Source organism: Gallinula chloropus, assembly GCF_964237585.1.
Source record: "Gallinula chloropus genome assembly, chromosome: 2".
Classification (NCBI taxonomy): Eukaryota; Metazoa; Chordata; class Aves; order Gruiformes; family Rallidae; genus Gallinula; species Gallinula chloropus.
In genome coordinates this window covers 2,370,272-2,388,298 of record NC_140086.1, presented here as the reverse complement: position 1 = coordinate 2,388,298, position 18,027 = coordinate 2,370,272, and the positions used below count along the sequence as shown (strand labels likewise).

The following is an 18,027-nucleotide window of genomic DNA, read 5'->3' as shown; positions in this document are numbered from 1 at the left end:
CTTCCCCAGATTGGTGTGGAACTCCCTGTGCTCCAACTTGAGCCCATCACCCCTTGTCCTATCCCCACAGACACTGAGAAGAGGCTGCCCATGTCCCCCTGTGTCCCACCCTTCAGCTATTGATAACCAGTGATCAGATCCCCTCTCAGGCTTCTTCTCTCCAGGCTGAACAGCCCCAGCTCCCTCAGCCTTTCCTCACAGGGGAGATGCTCCAGGCCCTTCAGCATCTCCATGTCCCTCCTCTGGACTCTCTCCAGGAGATCCCTGGCTTTTCTATCCCAGGAATCCAGAACCGGACACAACACTCCAGGTGGGGCCTGACCAGGGCAGAGTAGAGAGGGAGGATCCCCTCCTGTGACCTGCTGCCCACACTCCTCCTGATGCCCCCAGGCTCCCATTGTCCCTCTCAGCCCCCAGGGCACACTGCTGGCTCATGGCCACCCTGTCACCCACCAGCACCCCCAGGTCCTTCTCCACAGAGCTCCTCTCCAGCAGGTCACCCCAGCCTGTCCTGATTCCAGCAGTTATTCCTTCCCAGGTGCCAGACTCTCCACTTGCTCTTATTAAACCTCACCTGGTTATACATACAAGGTGCCACCATCCCACATCTATTGAGGGCTTGTATTTGCTTTTTTGGTCACTTTTCCTCTACTAGTTTGAATGGTGATACTAAATGGGTGCTGCTACTGAAACCAGCAGGTTTAACTGGTTTGAGCTCAGGAAGGGTCCTTGTGTGAAACTCAGGGTCTCATGCCAGAATGGGTGACTGCATCCCTGCAATCTTAGCAAGGAGAAGACAGAATCAGAGCCAGGAGCACCTGGCACTCAGGGACAACGTGAGGCTGCTCTTGGTGATGTGGGCATGACAAGAATCTGTGTGAAATAAAATACATCCAGTCACCTTTTGTGTTAATTGGCACGGAGGAGAGCAAGGCATGCTACTCACACCTCTTCTCCCATGGGTTTGAGGTTGAGTGTGTCATATTTTAGATGTGCTAGCTTAACTTTTTGTACATAAAGGACAAGTATTATTAACTTTAATAGTAGCTTGGATTGCTAAATGTCCCTGTGTCACAGGAAGGGTCATATCACAAAACCCAAGGAGACCAAGATGCACTGTGCATCGTTTTAAAGCTCTTTTTTTTTTTGAGGGGGAGATGATAAGCAAGAAGATTGGAGTATATTCACACAGCCACACAAAGTAACTCTCCTCATAGAATCACAGAATCACAAGGTTGGAAAAGACCTTTGGAGGTCATCAAGTCCAACCATTCCCATCCTAAGCTAAACCAGATCCCTGAGCATCTCATCAACCCTTGTTTTGAACACATCCAAGGAAGGTGACTCCTCCTATCTCAGCTGCTGCTCAGGTCAGCATTGGAACCTGGGGGTTTTGCTTACCCCCTGGCTCTTCATGGCCTCTCAAGTGGATCTCTATACCCTAGAACTAGGAGAGAAAGGACCCAGGAGGAAAGAAAGTGGAGAGGATGAGCTCTGGCAGGAAGGTGGGGCTCTTGAGTCAGTCTGGTTTTTAATTACTTCCCCCAGCACCACTCAAATTTACACCTGCAAACTAAGCACCTACATATGCTTTTCTTGACTCCTCCACATCAAAACTAGCAAATAAACCAATTTTCTGAAGAATCCCCTGCAGCCCCAGAGCTATTTCTTCCTCCAAAACCTGTGTTTGCCATGGTTAGAGTTGAGGCATATCCAGAACGATAAAGAGAGGGCAGGGCCAAGGAGGTAGGAATTCTACTTCAGGCCTGTTGAGTAGCACTTGATGTCTCATAACCTGAGATGATCAACACATCCTTGGGATGCCAGTGAGGAACGTCTGCATTGCCAACTGAAACAGAAACACTGGCAACAGCCCGTGTTGTTTAGTTTCCAGAAATACTTTCAGGCATCTGATATCTCTACATCTCTCACCAAGGCTTACCTGGAAATATGGACCTTAATGAAGCAAGCAGCTGTGTTACCTCTCAGTCAAAACATGAATGGCATTCCCTCTTAGATATGGAGAAAGGGCACCATTTCCCTGACTTTCTGATCATAGAATCATAGACTGGTCTGGGTTGGAAGGGACCCCAAGGATCACAGAGCTCCAACCCCCCTGCCACAGGCAGGGACACCAACCTCCAGGCCTGGAGCTACACAAGGCTGCCCAGGGCCCCATCCAACCTGGCCTTGAACACCTCCACAGATGGGGCATCCACCCCCTCTCTGGGCAGCCTGTTCCAGCCCCTCACCACTCTCTCTGGAAAGAACTTCCCCCTAATATCTCACCTCACCCTTCCCTCCTTCAGCTTCACTCCATCCCCCTTGTCCTGCCAGTCTCTGCCCTTTGAACAAGCTGATTCCCCTCCTGTGTCTCTGCTCCCTTCAGGGACTGGGAGGCTGCAGTGAGGTCCCCCCACAGCCTTCTCTTCTCCAGGCTGAACCAGCCCAGCTCCCTCAGCCTCTCTTTGTAGGGCAGGTGCTCCAGCCCTCTAATCATCCTTGTGGCTCCTCTGAACCCTCTCCAACAGTTCCACATCCTTCTTGTATTGAGGGCCCCAGATCTGGACACAGGACTCCAGCTGGGGATCTGATCACCTGAAATGTGGCAGAGCCCATCCTGAGCTTGCCTGGAGACAGGCAGGTCCCCACAGAGCATCAGGAAGGGGAATGTGGGGGGAACACCAGGCAGGGGGGAGGTGAATCCTCTTTGGAAGTTTTATCTTCTGTCACCATTTGCTGTGCAATGCACTCCAGTCCCCAAAATACTGTCACCACCAGTGCCCTCCCATCCCAAAAATATTCACAGGCAAGGCTGCAAAATGCTGACTGCATGAGGAAAAGCAGAGAATCACAGTGTCACAGCATTGCAGGGGTTGGAAGGGACCTCCAGAGATCATCAGGTCCAACCCCCTGCCAAAGCAGGGTCCCTAGGACAGGTCACACAGGGAGACATCCAGATGGGGCTGGAATATCTCCAGAGAAGGAGACTCCACACCCCCCTGGGCAGCCTGTCCCAGGGCTCCCTCACCCTCACTGGGAAGAAGTTCTTCCACATATTGGTGTGGAACTCCCTGTGCTCCAACTTGAGGCCATCACCCCTTGTCCTGTCCCCACAGACACTGAGCAGAGGCTGCCCATGTCCCCCTGTGTCCCACCCTTCAGCTCTTGATCCCCATTGATCAGATCCCCTCTCAGGCTTCTTCTCTCCAGGCTGAACAGCCCCAGCTCACTCAGCTTTCCTCACAGGGGAGATGCTCCAGGCCCTTCAGCATCTCCATGTCCCTCCTCTGGACTCTCTCCAGGAGATCCCTGGCTTTTCTATCCCAGGGAGCCCAGCACTGGACACAAAACTCCAGGTGGGGCCTGACCAGGGCAGAGCAGAGGTGGAGGATCACCCCCTTTGACCTGCTGCCCACGGTCCTTTTGATGCCCCCAGGATCCCACTGGTCCTTTTAGCCACCAGGGAAAGACCCTTTCCTAGGAAATAGATAGTCCAGGTTGAGGTTATCCAGAGAAAAAGAAAGATATATCTACATTTTTGTTTCAAATAGCCTGTGGCTGATCTTAAGAAACCCCTGAGATCCAATTGCTGTTATTCTGCGTTTGTCCTCATGTCCCCAGGGATCATAATCCTCTTCTCCCATGAAATCCAGCTGGGTTCCCCCCCAAAATAATACAGCTTTAAACAAAAAAGTAGGATGAGACTTCTTTGCAGAGCAACATGAATGCTGCCTGATTCAGAGGAGCAGGGAGGGGAGGTCTCCAGAGCAACCAGCTCTGTGTGTCCACAAACATCTGTCCATGGGCAGGACCAGGGCCAAAGTGACCCCTGCAGCACCCCAGCCCAGGGATCTCAGGAAGAGGACCAGCTGCCCACAGACACACACACACACAGAGGGGCCATTATCTGCCAAAAATAGCCCTCTTCTCCAGCAAGAAAGAGCTCAGGCTCAAAGGACAAATCCCATCTCCATTCCCAGTAGGGTCACAGGCAAGTCAAGGATATTTATGAGTACAGCTATTGAAGGCAAAGACAATCCCTGTTCTTTAGCCATCACCAGGAAGAAACTCCAGTGGCCTTGAGATGGTATGGATGGATTTATCACTCCCCACAGCCTATAGGCTCAGCCTGATCTCTGTCCATCCTTTGACCAGCCTCCAACCTCAAGCCCTGAGCTTTGAATACAACCCAAGCTCTTCTTGTTCTCTATTTTCCCCACACAAAGCAAGATGGAGCAGCTGCAATATCCACAGAACCACCCAAAAAAAATTGGTTCCAAGTGTACCTTTTTTATTAATTCCATATATTTTTTTATTTATTAGAGTATAAGAAACAATATGTAACATACACTACACTTATACATGTCAATATACTTAAAGGAATCGATGCTTCTTTACTCTGTTACATTAAAGGTAATACACAATTACAAATCTCACATAGGTGGAATTAGTAAAATCAACATTTCATTGTAACCATCTCAGTGAAATGAGATCATCCAACAAAGCTGAAATAAAATATGTCTTTCCTTTCTCTTTTTTTCTTTTAATTCACCACTTTAATGGCCTTTATTATATTTTCATGAAGTGTTTCAGTTGAGATGAAATAGTAAGGTTTGAGCTGGGAAGTGTTCCCCTGGAAAACACTGGGCTTGGGAAGGCTGTGAAGCCTGTCATCTCTCAATTTATACTATCAGAGCAAAGCTGGCCAAATGAAAACCTTCCATCTCCCTCAGATCTTTCTGATTCTCTGCCCTGCATGGAATCATGTGGTTAAAGGTAGCTCGCCCTTGGCTCCTTACTCCTGATTTCATGTGTTGTTTCCTACTTAACTCAGGAGATCTGGGCTTCAAAGCATCTCTACCAACTCTGGCAAAAGCCAGTAGATGGCAGGACCTACCCAGGGCTTTGCTTCCCTGAGAACCACAGGCACTCCCCAAATGCCAAACTGGCTGTTGTCTTATCCCCTCTTCTATGGATAACCTCAGACAGCAGCTTTCCAGGGATGGAATAACTCCCTCCAAGATCATGGAAGAATTCAGAGCCACCTTCATCCCAAACAGATGAGAACAGCAGCACCTCACAGTCAAGGATGACATTGAAAACACAGCCCAGCACTGGGGTGCAAAAGCAACTGCAGGAGTAAAGGGCCTTAAACCTTCCAAGCATCCAGATGTGCACCACATGTGGCTTTTCTGGACAGCACAGGTGCCTATACCTCATTCCAGCATGGAAGCAGAGCCACCCAGACCAGAGCTACCAGGCTTCCCACAGGTGGGACCACAATCACCTTCATGGTGGTCTCTGGGAAGTCATTTCAAATAACTCATGAGTAAATAAAGGTGAAGTAAGATCATTCTCTGAGTAACAACGTGGATCCTCTGAGTAATGGTTAAACAACTAGTTTTATGGGGGTTTTTTTTGGTGGCTGGCTGTGCAAGGAAATCACATAAGGTTTGTGTCTTCCAGATGAAGAAATGTTGCCTTTTTCCATTACAAAAAAACAATAAAGAACTCTCAAAAAAACAGTTGGAAGAACTTTGTTCACTCCTAAATCCTCCTACAAAGAGCAAACCCCACGAACCTGGGTGGGAAGGGCTGGTGCAGCAGTCAGCTCTGAGGATGTACAGACAATAGACAAAAAATGAGAGCCCTTGCCACGTCTGGCAGAGTGGTAGACAGCAGAAGCTGCTGTTCAAATACAGCCATTTCCAGGATGGAAGCACAGAAACCCTTTTCTCATTAGCATGCTCCAAAAATTGGGCTTAAAACTCTTTAATTTTTCCAGTGAAAATTGTTCTGGGCTATTTTATGCCTTAAGCAAAGCTGCCTCCCCTCATAACCTCCTGCCTTGACAGAAAAAGTGAAGAACTGAGAGGGTTTTTTTTCTGCTGAGATTTCTATCTTTAATTCCACAGTCCAAGAAAACCATTCAAAGCACTTACAGGTAGTCCCACCATGGCCCTCAAGTTCCACATCAGCCATTTAGTTTAATAAGCCACCAGTTTTCATGCTGTATAAATGCTGGGTCCTTACTAATTTATTTTCTCCTTATTATTAATGCTTTTAATTACTATAGCTGCATTTTTTTTTAATCAGGCCTTTCACTCCTGGACTTTACAACTTCTCATGATTTCTGGTGCTGGGGATTAAGGGGCTAATAAAATTCTATAGCTGGACCAGAAGATGTGAGAGGTGGTGGAGCTGATCATATGATGCTTTGGGATTAAACTATTGAAGAACTATTTCTTGCATTTGACAAGCTGTCACACTCTGTCTCCCAAATACACATCCATCTAGCAAAGAGATCTTTGCCACGTGTGTTCAAAAGCAAAACCTCCAAATCTCATCTTCCCCATACTAAATGTACAGGAATAGAGCACATGAGGAAGAGAGAAAAACAGTAAAAAGGACAAAAAAAATCTCCATATGCAAGCTGCTCATCATCTATAAGCTCCAAGAACACATGCCAACTGACCTTCAGAGCCTGTCCCCTGGCAATACCATTAATATAACTTTGTTATTTGTATAGGGTAAGTAGCCTGCTGGATGCTCTTCCCACCAGCCCTTGCTCTCTTGCATAATAAAGAGTCCTGAGCACCAGCAAACTCTGCAATGCTGAGATAGGAAGATGGCAATCAGGTTTTATAACCCTGCTCATAGCTTTTAGCCCATAGGATTGTCCAGTGTGGCACCAAGAGCCTCGTGAAGGCATCAGGACACAGGTATGCTGATGGCTTTTAAGTTTAGCTCTTTGCTCACAGAAGAGGTGGTGGGAGGGTAGTTGAAGTCCCAAACCCTAAGATACCCTATCTGGGTGGATAGAAAAGAGTTACAGCCCAATTACTTGCAAGGTTAGAGCACTCTGGGTGATGCCTTGGTCTCACTCTAGGGCATCTCCATCCCTCCAAGCTGCAGCAATCCCACAGGGACTACAGCATCTACCCACAGCAAGTGGCAGCAAACAAATTAACCCTGCAAAGAGGTTGTTAACCCTCTTGGGAGGAAGGCTCAGGCACAGGGAAGCTAAGGAATATCTACTCTGTTTCTAGTGGATTTTTCCCCCCTTGCTCCCCCCTGTGCTGTCTCACGTGCATAGCAAAGGTTCTCAGCACACCTCAAGCCCTGCAGTCCCAGCAGAGGTCCCAGCAGGTGAGGGAGGATACATAAACCAGAGGAAGGCACATCTAAAGCCCAACAAAAGACAAGCAATGCATTCTTACCAGGCTCATCACCTAATTGCAGGTCACAGCAGGATGACCAGTCAGTCCCCTCCTGTTGGTAAAGGCTGTCATTAGCATCTGTGTCATTTTAATTAGAAGATGGGGAGAAGGAACAGGTTAAAAAAAGAAGCAACCAATTTTTTTTTGTTGCAAACATTGCTAGAAGCATCTGCACACACGTTTCAAAAGCTGTGAAGCTGTTGAAGTGGGGACAGGGGTATCATTCAGCAGCGTGTGCAGCTGGGAGAGGCTCCTGTTTGGCTTTTTGACACATAGTAGGAGAAGCAGATGGAAGGAGGGCATGGCTAGATTGACAATCCTAAAATGAATTTTGCTGTGAAAAGAACAAAAGAAGGGTAAAAAAAAAACCCAAAAGGCCAGTGCACCTCTGATCAATCAGTGGAAGTGACAACAGTCTTTCACATGACAGCTTAAGGTTCAGTTTTGGCTTGGTTTGTGTCTTGTAGGTCCACAGGTTGGCAGAGCAGGCAGGAAACCAGCACAATGCAGGGACAGCAGGATACATCTCCCATAGGATGGTGGAGAACTTCCAGGATCAATGCTTCCAGAAACAAAAAAAACCCACCTGGGAAGATCCCAGGACCTGAAGAACAGCAGGAGTGGCAGGTTGGGTGGTGGTGTCACCTTCCGCAGTCCACAAGCAGCATCAGCTCATCAGACAGGGATTGCAGGTTGGACCTGAAGATCTGAGTATCGGTATCTTCACCCTCTGACTTCCTTAAATTCTGCAGACTTGTTGCCCTGGTTCATTTAGGTATCCATGTTATTGTCTATCATCACCACCACCACCACAAATTCAAAGCAGGGAAGTCGAGGCACCAAGTCCTTGTAATATGCAGGCGAATTTTATAGAGGTCCAGTTCCCAGTGTGCTTTCTCCATTGGGAATAATGGGGTTGACTCATATCCCAATAACTGGCATTTTTCACTAAAACACACCAGGAAAAGGCAATTCCCAAGAGAGGTGAAATAAGCTGCTGGGGGTGTTCCTCAAAAAAGGATGGGGGACAGGGAGAAGATGGGACTCGTTGCTCAGAGGTGAACTGGAAGGAATGATGAGATGCAGCACTCAAAAAGTCACTTGAGAGGGTAAGAGGACCTCGTGCTGAATGTAATACTTGAGTTTTTCTTCTAAGAGCATTTCTAATCTGTCTGGAGCAAGGAATACACACACAGCACACATCCCATCTCAGGTAACAGGAGCATATTTATTCAGGTCTGGCACTTACAGAGCTTGGAGGGAACAAGGTAACACGTCATTTGTTTTCCAGAAAAGTCAGCCCAGGATTGGAAGAAATGAAAGGATTTTTATAAAAAGAGACTGCAGCTTCAAGGGGGCTGGGAATGTGTCTCCCTTCAGGTCATGCATTCCCAGTGCCCAGACCACCCATGTGCTGGAGCATGCCAGTGCCAGGCACCTCCAATGGAGGTGAAAGGCAGGAACGTCTGAACACTTGACCAGGTGATATCAGGGGGAGGGGGAGGGTTGTTAATCCATTCTTGGCAAGTCCCAGCCTTGTTTTAAGCAACTTTAGAAACGAGGGGTGGTGGAGTATTAGGTATCAAAAGCAGAAACTCTTCCAAAACAATCCACCTTCGCCAAGGAGGTGCGAGAGTGCAGAGGGATACGGTCACAGAAAGAGGAGAACAGCTTGGCCAAACTGCCCAGGTCTCCAGTGCTGGAAGAGCATAAAGTCTGGGAAACAGCCACCTTGGAAGCCTGCTGAGAAGTAGAGGATCTCCTTGCAGACAGTGAAAGAGAAGATATTGGCTAACGAGACCTGCGACAGCTCATGGAAGACGGTTCTTCCTGGGCCAGCTCCATCACTCACGAGCCCTGAGGACGTAGATGAAGCTAACGAGGACCCCCAAGGCCAGGACCATGTAGCTGGCTTTCACACTGCTGGAACCACTGATGTTGCAGAGGAAGGAGTCACAGCAGTAAACCGAAGCAGCTGCTATGCCCAGGTTAATCCCAGCGCTGGGGCAGATGGGAGAGCATCCTTTGGAGATGGACTGTCCAGACTTGCTGCCTGAATTTAGGTTGGGGCAGGAAGAAAAGGGAGGGGTGGGGGGGAGGAAAAAAAGAGGAAGACAGGTTTATCATGTTTCTAAGGCTTTCTCTCATCACCTGTTCTGCAAAGGAAGTGACAGCACTGAAATAACCAGATCTTCACAGGTGGCACGGAGAGGATGAAGTGTTCCTCAGCGTCAGGCTACGACAGTAATCTCAGCCCACCCACACAGCCCAAGAAACACCCGTGACAACCTCCTACACAGGCTCTAGAGACCATGCAACACCCCAGGGACACCCTTCCCAAGGCTGCTGGCCAAAGTTTAGCTGCTACAGCTCCGGTGAAGAATCTCACAAATCCCACTTCAGCTCAACCCTGGGGACTCTTGAAGAGAGACAGGGAGCACGGGGCATAGAGAGCACCAGAGAGGCACTTGGGAGTGAGGGCTGCATTCCAAGCATTGGCTGGAGAGAGGCACAGCACGAATTTGGCAGCAGGAAATAGGGAAGCATTAGCACTGTGCAAAGACAACAGGTTTCTAAATGCTCCCAGCCTCCATTTCTGCATGCACGACCCACCCACGTTGGGGACCGGGCATGCAACACCTCTCCTTGCTGTAAGGGAGAGCAAAGCAAGTCAGTATGGGCTATGGGCTCTGCAACGGTGCCAGGAGACCTGCCAGAGCAGCCTGCTTCCCTGGGAGGAGGAGCCAGGAAGCACAGACAACCTCCTAGATAATTCCTGGCATTTACAGAGAAAATTCACCTATCTCCCTTCCTGGCAACCCATCTTCTCCACAGAGAGCGAAGGAAGGACTTGGGGGTGAACTGGGGCTGTTCAGCCTGGAGAAAAGAAGCCTGAGAGGGGATCTGATCAATGGTTATCAGTAGCTGAAGGGTGGGACACAGGGGGACATGGGCAGCCCCTTTTCAGTGGTCTGTGGGGACAGGACAAGGGGTGATGGGCTCAAGTTGGAGCACAGGAAGTTCTGCACCAATATGGAGAAAAACTTCTTCCCAGTGAGGGTGAGGGAGCCCTGGGACAGGCTGCCCAGGGGGTGTGGAGTCTCATTCTCTGGAGATATTCCAGCCCCATCTGGATGTCTCCCTGTGTGACCTGTCCTAGGGACCCTGCTTTGGCAGGAGGGTTGGACCTGATGATCTCTGGAGGTCCCTTCCAACCCCCTACGATTCTGTGAATTCTGGGAACCTGAACACAGGGCAAAGGCAAGTGGGGCAATCCTGGAGCTTACCCACTAAGAAAGCCTGCAGCATCCTGCACCCTTTCACTTATTCATCAGCAACTTCTCCACCAGAAAATTCCCCTCGGACTCCTGGCATCAGGCACAGGCACATGGCCTTTAACGTGACTCCATCTGGCAGCACAGCCCTCCCTAAAATTCCCTTGGGATGGAACCGACACTCAGCTGCTGAGCAGAACTTTTCCCCCTTTTTTTTTTTTTTCCCCAGCCAAAAGGAAGGAAAGCTCAGCAAGAGACCCAGAAGAGCAGCCAAGAGGGGCTGCCCTGTCACCAACTCACCGATTCCCACTCCAACATACGTCGTCACACAGTGGTTCTCATTCTCCCCACACTTGACAGGCGTCAGGCAGGCCCAGTTGGAGGAGGCATCTGAGCACGAAAAGCAGATGAGCGTGTGGGCTGCAAGGGAAAAACACACCTCAGTTAAGGGCTGGTGGGGAGACCCCCTTCCTTGGTGGGGAGAGCCCCTTCCTTGGTGGCCCCCCCACCTCTGACACACAGCACACAGCACATTGGGCCACAGGCACACTCACTATTTCATCTTTATCAATCTGCAATAAGGGTTTTTTTTCCCCCAAATAAAGCCCCCAACTTGGCCAAGTGAAGGGTTCAAGCAGCTCTTGGCTCTGAGTTCTTCGAGCTCTTGGCCTCAGTACAGCCACAGCTCAGCCTGGTGCTTTATGGCACGTTCCTCTTTCCACAAAGAGCAGGTTCTCACTGCCAACTTTCAACTACAACAATGGGGGGGGGTGGGCAAGTCCAGACCTGCAACCTGGAGCTTGAGATTTGGGGTTATTCCAGCTCTAGCTACCATGGACACTGATGGGAAATGCTTCCAGGTGCAACCCCAGGCTTGAGCTTTCTGTGACCTGCCTTTGGCAGCGTGGCACCAAGCTCAGGCTACACCTGAGCTCACACAAGTGGTGGAAACAATTGCTTGGCTACAGCAAGCCCAGCGTTGCAGCAAGACCTGCAAGGACTTGTGCTGTCCCATGACCCCAGGAAGGCACAGCAGTATGAAGGCAGCATATGCAACCAACCTTTTTCGTTTTGGAGCTTACAAAAAATACCCCAAAACCCCAAAAAAACCCCCAGAAAACCCATGCCTTTCTCCATGGGAGGTGACCTAAAATGGTTTCATCTACCCCAGCAGGATGGACTGCACTGGTTGGCTCCCACCCCTCATCTTTCAGAACTGCCCAAGAAAGAGGGGGGAAGTTTTTTAGAGAGTGGTGAGGGGCTGGAACAGGCTGCCCAGAGAGGGGGTGGATGCCCCAACCCTGGAGGTGTCCAAGGCCAGGTTGGATGGGGCTCTGGGCAACCTTGTGTAGCTCCAGGCCTGGAAGTTGGTGTCCCTGCCTGTGGCAGGGGGGTTGGAGCTCTGTAATCCTTGGGATCCCTTCCAACCCAGACCATTCTATGATTCTATGAAAGAGGAAAGACTGGAAAACAGTTTTCAGTGGTGAGAAATGGCTGGAGAAACAGCCTAGACCAATGACTCAGCAGGGACAGACACACTTTAGCAGTGGACAGTTGATCTCCTCTGTGTTTTACATACAAGAACATCACATCCACACTGCAACTGTTGACCTACATACACAGACAGATCAGGCCTGTTCCCAATGTTTCATGGGCTCTGCTGTTAGGAGCATTCAGATGGCAATCCCTTCCATGAGGCACTGGTGTTTACAGGATGTAAACTGGAGTGGGGGGTTGATCCAGGATGGGATGTGCAAGGCAGCATCATGCCTGCTCCCACCTCCTTCAGCCCCACCAGAAATAAGATTATCCTAAGGAGGTGAAGTCAGGGAAGCTCTGGGAGAGCTCACTGAGGCTCAGCAGCCCCTGATGGAGTAATCCAAAGAACAAGTCAGACAAATACTGGCCAGCAGCTGTCCCACTCTGCCATGAGGGCTGCAAAACTTTTGGAGGTTCTTCTCAATCCTGTTTCCCTCAGGAAAAGCAAAGCTTTTCAGGGGAAAAGTGATAAAAAAACCCCAGCAGTTGTGCTCTGAGGTCTGACTTTTGAGCAGCCCTGGCCAAAGCAGGGGAAAGAAAACAAGGCCATAATCTCAAGGAAACAGATTAAAGTGCTAGTGGGGCATCCTGAATGTCACATCAGGGCAGCCAGATGACTCTGCTTTACAGACTAAGACAAAGCCACAAACCCCTAAGAAGCAAGAACTTCCTGGACTGCACCTCCTACATCTTCCAGTGACCATCAACCTGAGAAGGATCCTTGCAACAAGAGAGTTACCTGAGCATTCCATCACAGCAGCCACAACCTCCACACAGCACTCAGGATTACAGGGCCACCAGCTGAGTCAAAAGCCCCAAGAGAGATTTGTCAGTGGGCACTGCCTCAGGATCCAGGAGAGGAGGAGGGAGCCAGCCAGCTGAGCCTACAGGCTTCCACCATCCCTTGCTGAGAGCCCTCAGAGCATTCCCATGGGTGGTAATTTTCATCTCCTTGGCTAAAACCCAGCCTAGGACCTCTCCAGCTCTCTCCTGCTCCCTTATCCCCAGCGCTGACCCTCTCAAGTGACCCATCCTGAAAACCTTTTCCTTGCAAGGAGGCAAACTGACTCATCCCATTACACAGCCACTGTCTGCAACCAGGAATGAAGGGGATTATAGGCTTCCTGTGAGCATTCCAGCAGGACACATGTCCCCATCCGTATTTCCTCACTGCACTGAACGCACAAGCAGAGTGGTGCAGCGCTATTCATTAAGGCTTCAAGAGTTTCCAGACACAAGCAGACCAGAAATATTTCTACTAGCACATAAAAGTGCCTTTAGGCATTAAATCCTCCAGCACGTGACTGAATCCATCCTCACCTCCTACCTGGCCCCATGTTTCTCTTTGTCACATCTACCCATTACCCCTTTTCCTTGACTATCAACAAAATCTTCCCAGGAGAGGAGAGAGTCTTTCAACGTTGTTGATGAGTGGAAATAAGGCTGTGGGAACTAGTGATGCTTTGATTATTTTTGTGGCCCCAGCAAAGGGCTAAATAACCCACTGCAGAATGAAGAGGGGGGGACAAAAGGCACAAGGAGGGTGCAGAATTCTATTTAGGCAGCTGGAGACTGAGCAAAGAGTTGGAGCTCAAGGCGACAAAGGCAACTCCCCCACAAAAAAAAAAAACCTCAAAAACAAAAAAAACCCCAAAAAACTAAAAAAAAAAAAAACCCACCAAAAAAAAAAACCAACCCCAAAACCCACTTCAAATTGAACAATGCAAAAAAGGAAGCCTTCCTCCTTTCACCAACTATATAAAACACAGGGCTCTTCCACAGAAGGAATTCATGTGTTTATTTGCTGGCTGCCAGCTCCTCCCGAGGAACAAAGAAAAGGATCATTTCGGGGAATTCCACAGATAAGAGGTCGGATCCATCTCAATGTAAGGTTCTGGGAGGTGGGGAAAGCCTTTAAAAGCCCACCCTGAAGCTCAGCAGAGCATGGGTGAGAAAGGCTGCTGCTGCTACAGCAGTTCTTCAGCTCAGTCCCTATGCTGAACACCCTTTTTTTCCACTGCTCTCCCTTTTACTCAACATCTTCAGGGCACTTCCAGCAGCAGATAAAGCTTTTTTTCCTGTAAAAGACTCCTTGGGATGTGCTTAGAAGTGTTTGGGGATAAAGCCACCTGCAACAAGCCCCCTTTTTGCCTGGTTCAAAACTTACTTTAAAGCTGAAAGGATTGGTGTAGGTTTAGGTTTTGGGGTGGTTTTTGTTTGGGGGTGTGAGGGGAGGAAAACCCCTTATTGCCTTGGCCTGGATAGCCCATCCTCCCAGCTAAGAACTGAGCAGATACCCAATGCTTAAATTCCCAGTTGCCCTCCAGGACATCACAGGGAGGGTGGGCATGGAAAAGGGCAGCAAACAAATAGGGTTTGGGGTGGGGTGGTTTTTTTTCTCCCTGGTGTCCTCAGGAGAGAAGAAGAGCCCGTGTTTCCTGAGCAGTGATTCTTAGGACCCTGAACTCTCTCTTTGCTCTTTGTTTGGCTTCTCCAACCTTCAACATATGGAAACAATACTGGGGGGGGGGGGGGGTTTGCACAGCCCCGTGGAGTTCGGATAGCCAGAAATGGAGTCCTCGGGAAGGGATTGCACACCCTGGGACTTGGACCAACTTGCAGCTTAATGCCCAGCAACAGGAAACACACGTTCTCCCCAACTTGACTGGTAGCCCCAAAGATGCGCTCCACTGGGTACCACCCCTATAAGGGGGGGGCGGGGGTGGGGGGTGGGGGGGGCACTGCCCCACACGTTGTCCACTGCAGCCTGTCCCTAAGGATGCTGCGGGGAGAGGGGGGGAGCGGGGGGGGCAGGGTGAGCTAGAATCACGAGTGGCTCTACCCAGCCTCTGCTCCATCAGCCATTGCTAGGGCTGGGCTCTCCCATCTCCCCCTCCACCCTCCTTCCCCTCGGCTCGGCATCTCGGCCCATTTCAGCCCCGTTATCCCAGTTCGCCGTGATGAAAACAAGGGGGAGAAGAGCCGGCCCTGGTCTTTGTTTGAGCCGCAACTGAAGGAAAGCTCCAAAATACCTACAGGCACAGCTGGAAACGCGCACCTTATGCATACACACACAAGAAACCCTGAAGTTCCTGCTCCAAGAGGGACTACTGCTTCGAGCCAGGGCTTGGAAAGACACCCCCTCACCCCCCACCACCACCCCCACACGGCTCAGCTCTGTGTGTGCCCGTCCCCCCCCTACAACCCCTCTGCAAACCTCACCACCCCCACCTTCCAAACCTCCAACTTCCAGAGCGCACCCTGCAAGACGCAGCATCCCCCCACCTCCCTCACCACCACCCCCCCCTCCCCAATTTGCTCTCCAAACCAAGCATGGGGAGGGACACGGGGATCTCGAAGAAGCGTTTTGGCGGGGATATCCCTTCCCCCCCACCCTCTCCCTTCCTTATATCCCTCCCTCTTTACCTCTCTCCACGCACAGCACCGCAACCAGCACAGCGAGCAGAAGCGCCTTCATGGTGCGGCGGTGGGACCAGAGAGATGCGCAGGGCTGCTGGCTGCGCGCAGGGCTGAGCGCCGGGGAGGTGGGGAAAGGACCAGTAACCCCGCCCCGCCGGGCCGCCCCGCAGCTTGTATCCCGTCCCCACCCCCCTCCCCCTCCATCCACCCACCCTCCCCGGCCCCGCCTGGTTTCGTTTCCCCGCTCCGGAGAGCCGAGGCTGGAAATGAGGAGGTTGATGTATGGGGTGACTCGGCTTGCTGGCGCCTGATGCGTTGAAGTGGGGGGGCTTGGGAGGCACGCGGGGGTTGAGCTAGTTCTCCCCGGGCATGGCTCCAAGGTCTCCATCCATCCATCCATCCATCCATCCATCCATCCATCCATCCATCCATCCACCCACCCACCCATCCCTCCCTCCATCCCCTTTCAGGTCCCCTCTATATCCCTGAGCAAAGAGACAGGAGTAAGAAGGCTCCCTGCACACAGGACCCGACTCATGCACAAGCCCTTTTCAAGCACAGTCTCCTTCATCCACAACTCCCTTCACCCTATGGGGGGGAGGAGAGGGGGTCCCACTGCTCTGGTGCCTCCCTCCCCTCCCCTCCTATGTGCATCTTCATTCACCCATGCCCTGAGCAAGCACATGCTCCACATGTTCACAGCACCTCATAGGCACACGTGCCCTGCATGTGCAAACCCCCATGTGCTGGTCTCCAGCATGCACATAAGACCACCCCCTCACACCCCCCCAGAATACACGAGCACCCTGCGTGCAGGACACTTCCCCTTTATGCACAGCACCTATGCAAGACCCAAGGATGTAGAGAAACAACTTCCTAAGCTCTTTACCAGAGCCTAAATGGGATTAGACTTAGAAGATTGAGAAGCTTGGAGGTATGAGTGCCTGGCAGCTGGAGTGGCATGGGGAAATCCTGGGCTGCTTGAATCATAGAATCATAGACTGGTCTGGGTTGGAAGGGACCCCAAGGATCACAGAGCTCCAACCCCCCTGCCACAGGCAGGGTCACCAACCTCCAGGCCTGGAGCTACACAAGGTTGCCCAGGGCCCCATCCAACCTGGCCTTGAACACCCCCAGGGATTGGGGCATCCACCCCCTCTCTGGGCAGCCTGTTCCAGCCCCTCACCACTCTCTCTGGAAAGAACTTCCCCCTAATATCTAATTTAAACCTTCCTTTAGTTTTAATCCATCCCCCTTTTCCTGCCATTGTCTGCCCTTTGAACAAGCTGATTCCCCTCCTGTTCCTCTGCTCCCTTCAGGGACTGGAAGGCTGCAATGAGGTCCCCCCACAGCCTTCTCTTCTCCAGGCTGAACAAGCCTTGGCAGGATAGGTCTCCAGAGCATAGAACAGTTAACCAGAGGGGTTTGTTAAAGTGGGCCCAACTCAGCACGTGCCACAGCAATTGCTAAATCCTCTAGGAAACAAGCTGCAGGGAGAGCGTTGGGAGAGGAACCCTGTGAAGCTGGCTGGGAAGTGAGGAGCCGGTCGGTGAGCAAACAGGAAACAAGCAGGTTTGACGAATTCCGTGTGCCACAGATGGGTTAAATCCTGTGGAATCAGCATTTTCTGGCAAATACATCTGTCAGAAGAAATTCTAGCTCCTGTCTCGCCACAGTGCACTCAGAGCCTTCTAGTTGGAACACAACCCCACGCTTGCAGAGACCCCTGCTTCCTTTTTCTTCTCCTGTGGCTCAGTTTTGTTTTATCATTACCAGTTACTCTAGCAAGAACTGTCTGCAAGCTGTGTGTGTTGCTGTGGTCAAATATCTTCCACCAGAATGGGCTGCTGGAACTGTTCCAGTCTCTGGTTTATAAATTAAATACTGAAAAAAAGAAAAAAAAAAAAAGGGAAGTTTCAGCTTTGTGGTACCCTGAGTAACTGGAATTCAGACACCCTGGCAAGACCCCTGTCTCATACAGACCAAGTGACACACTGCACTGCTGTTCAGTGAGACCTGGACAGGCTGGAGCCAGCTGGGCAGGGAGAAACCAAATGAGGTTTAATAAAAGCAAGTGGAGAGTCTGGCACCTGGGAAGGAATAACTGCTGCAATCAGGACAGGCTGGGGGTGACCTGCTGGAGAGGAGCTCTGTGGAGAAGGAGCTGGGGGTCCTGATGGGTGACAGGGTGGCCATGAGCCAGCAGTGTGCCCTGGGGGCTGAGAGAGACAATGGGATCCTGGGGGGCATCAGGAGGAGTGTGGCCAGCAGGTCAAAGGAGGGGATCCTCCCCCTCTGCTCTGCCCTGCTCAGGCCCCAACTGGAGTGTTGTGTCCAGTTCTGGGCTCCCTGGGATAGAAAAGCCAGGGATCTCCTGGAGAGAGTCCAGAGGAGGGACATGGAGATGCTGAAGGGCCTGGAGCATCTCCCCTGTGAGGAAAGGCTGAGTGAGCTGGGGCTGTTCAGCCTGGAGAGAAGAAGCCTGAGAGGGGATCTGATCAATGGGGATCAATAGCTGAAGGGTGGGACACAGGGGGACATGGGCAGCCTCTGCTCAGTGTCTGTGGGGA

The 18,027-nt window shown here is 50.8% G+C and overlaps 1 protein-coding gene across 1 annotated transcript; it reads right to left on the bottom strand.

Moving 5' to 3' along the window:
- Positions 1 to 8,051: 8,051 nt before the first annotated feature.
- On the bottom strand, positions 8,052 to 15,518 carry LOC311188542 (lymphocyte antigen 6E). Its single transcript, XM_084259993.1, has 3 exons — positions 15,464 to 15,518; positions 10,799 to 10,918; positions 8,052 to 9,276 (listed from the first exon to the last, which is right to left on the bottom strand). Exons 1-3 carry the CDS (start codon positions 15,513 to 15,515, stop codon positions 9,068 to 9,070), a joined length of 381 nt encoding a protein of 126 aa, XP_084116119.1. The 5' UTR covers positions 15,516 to 15,518; the 3' UTR covers positions 8,052 to 9,067.
- Between the last annotated feature and the right edge of the window lie 2,509 nt (positions 15,519 to 18,027).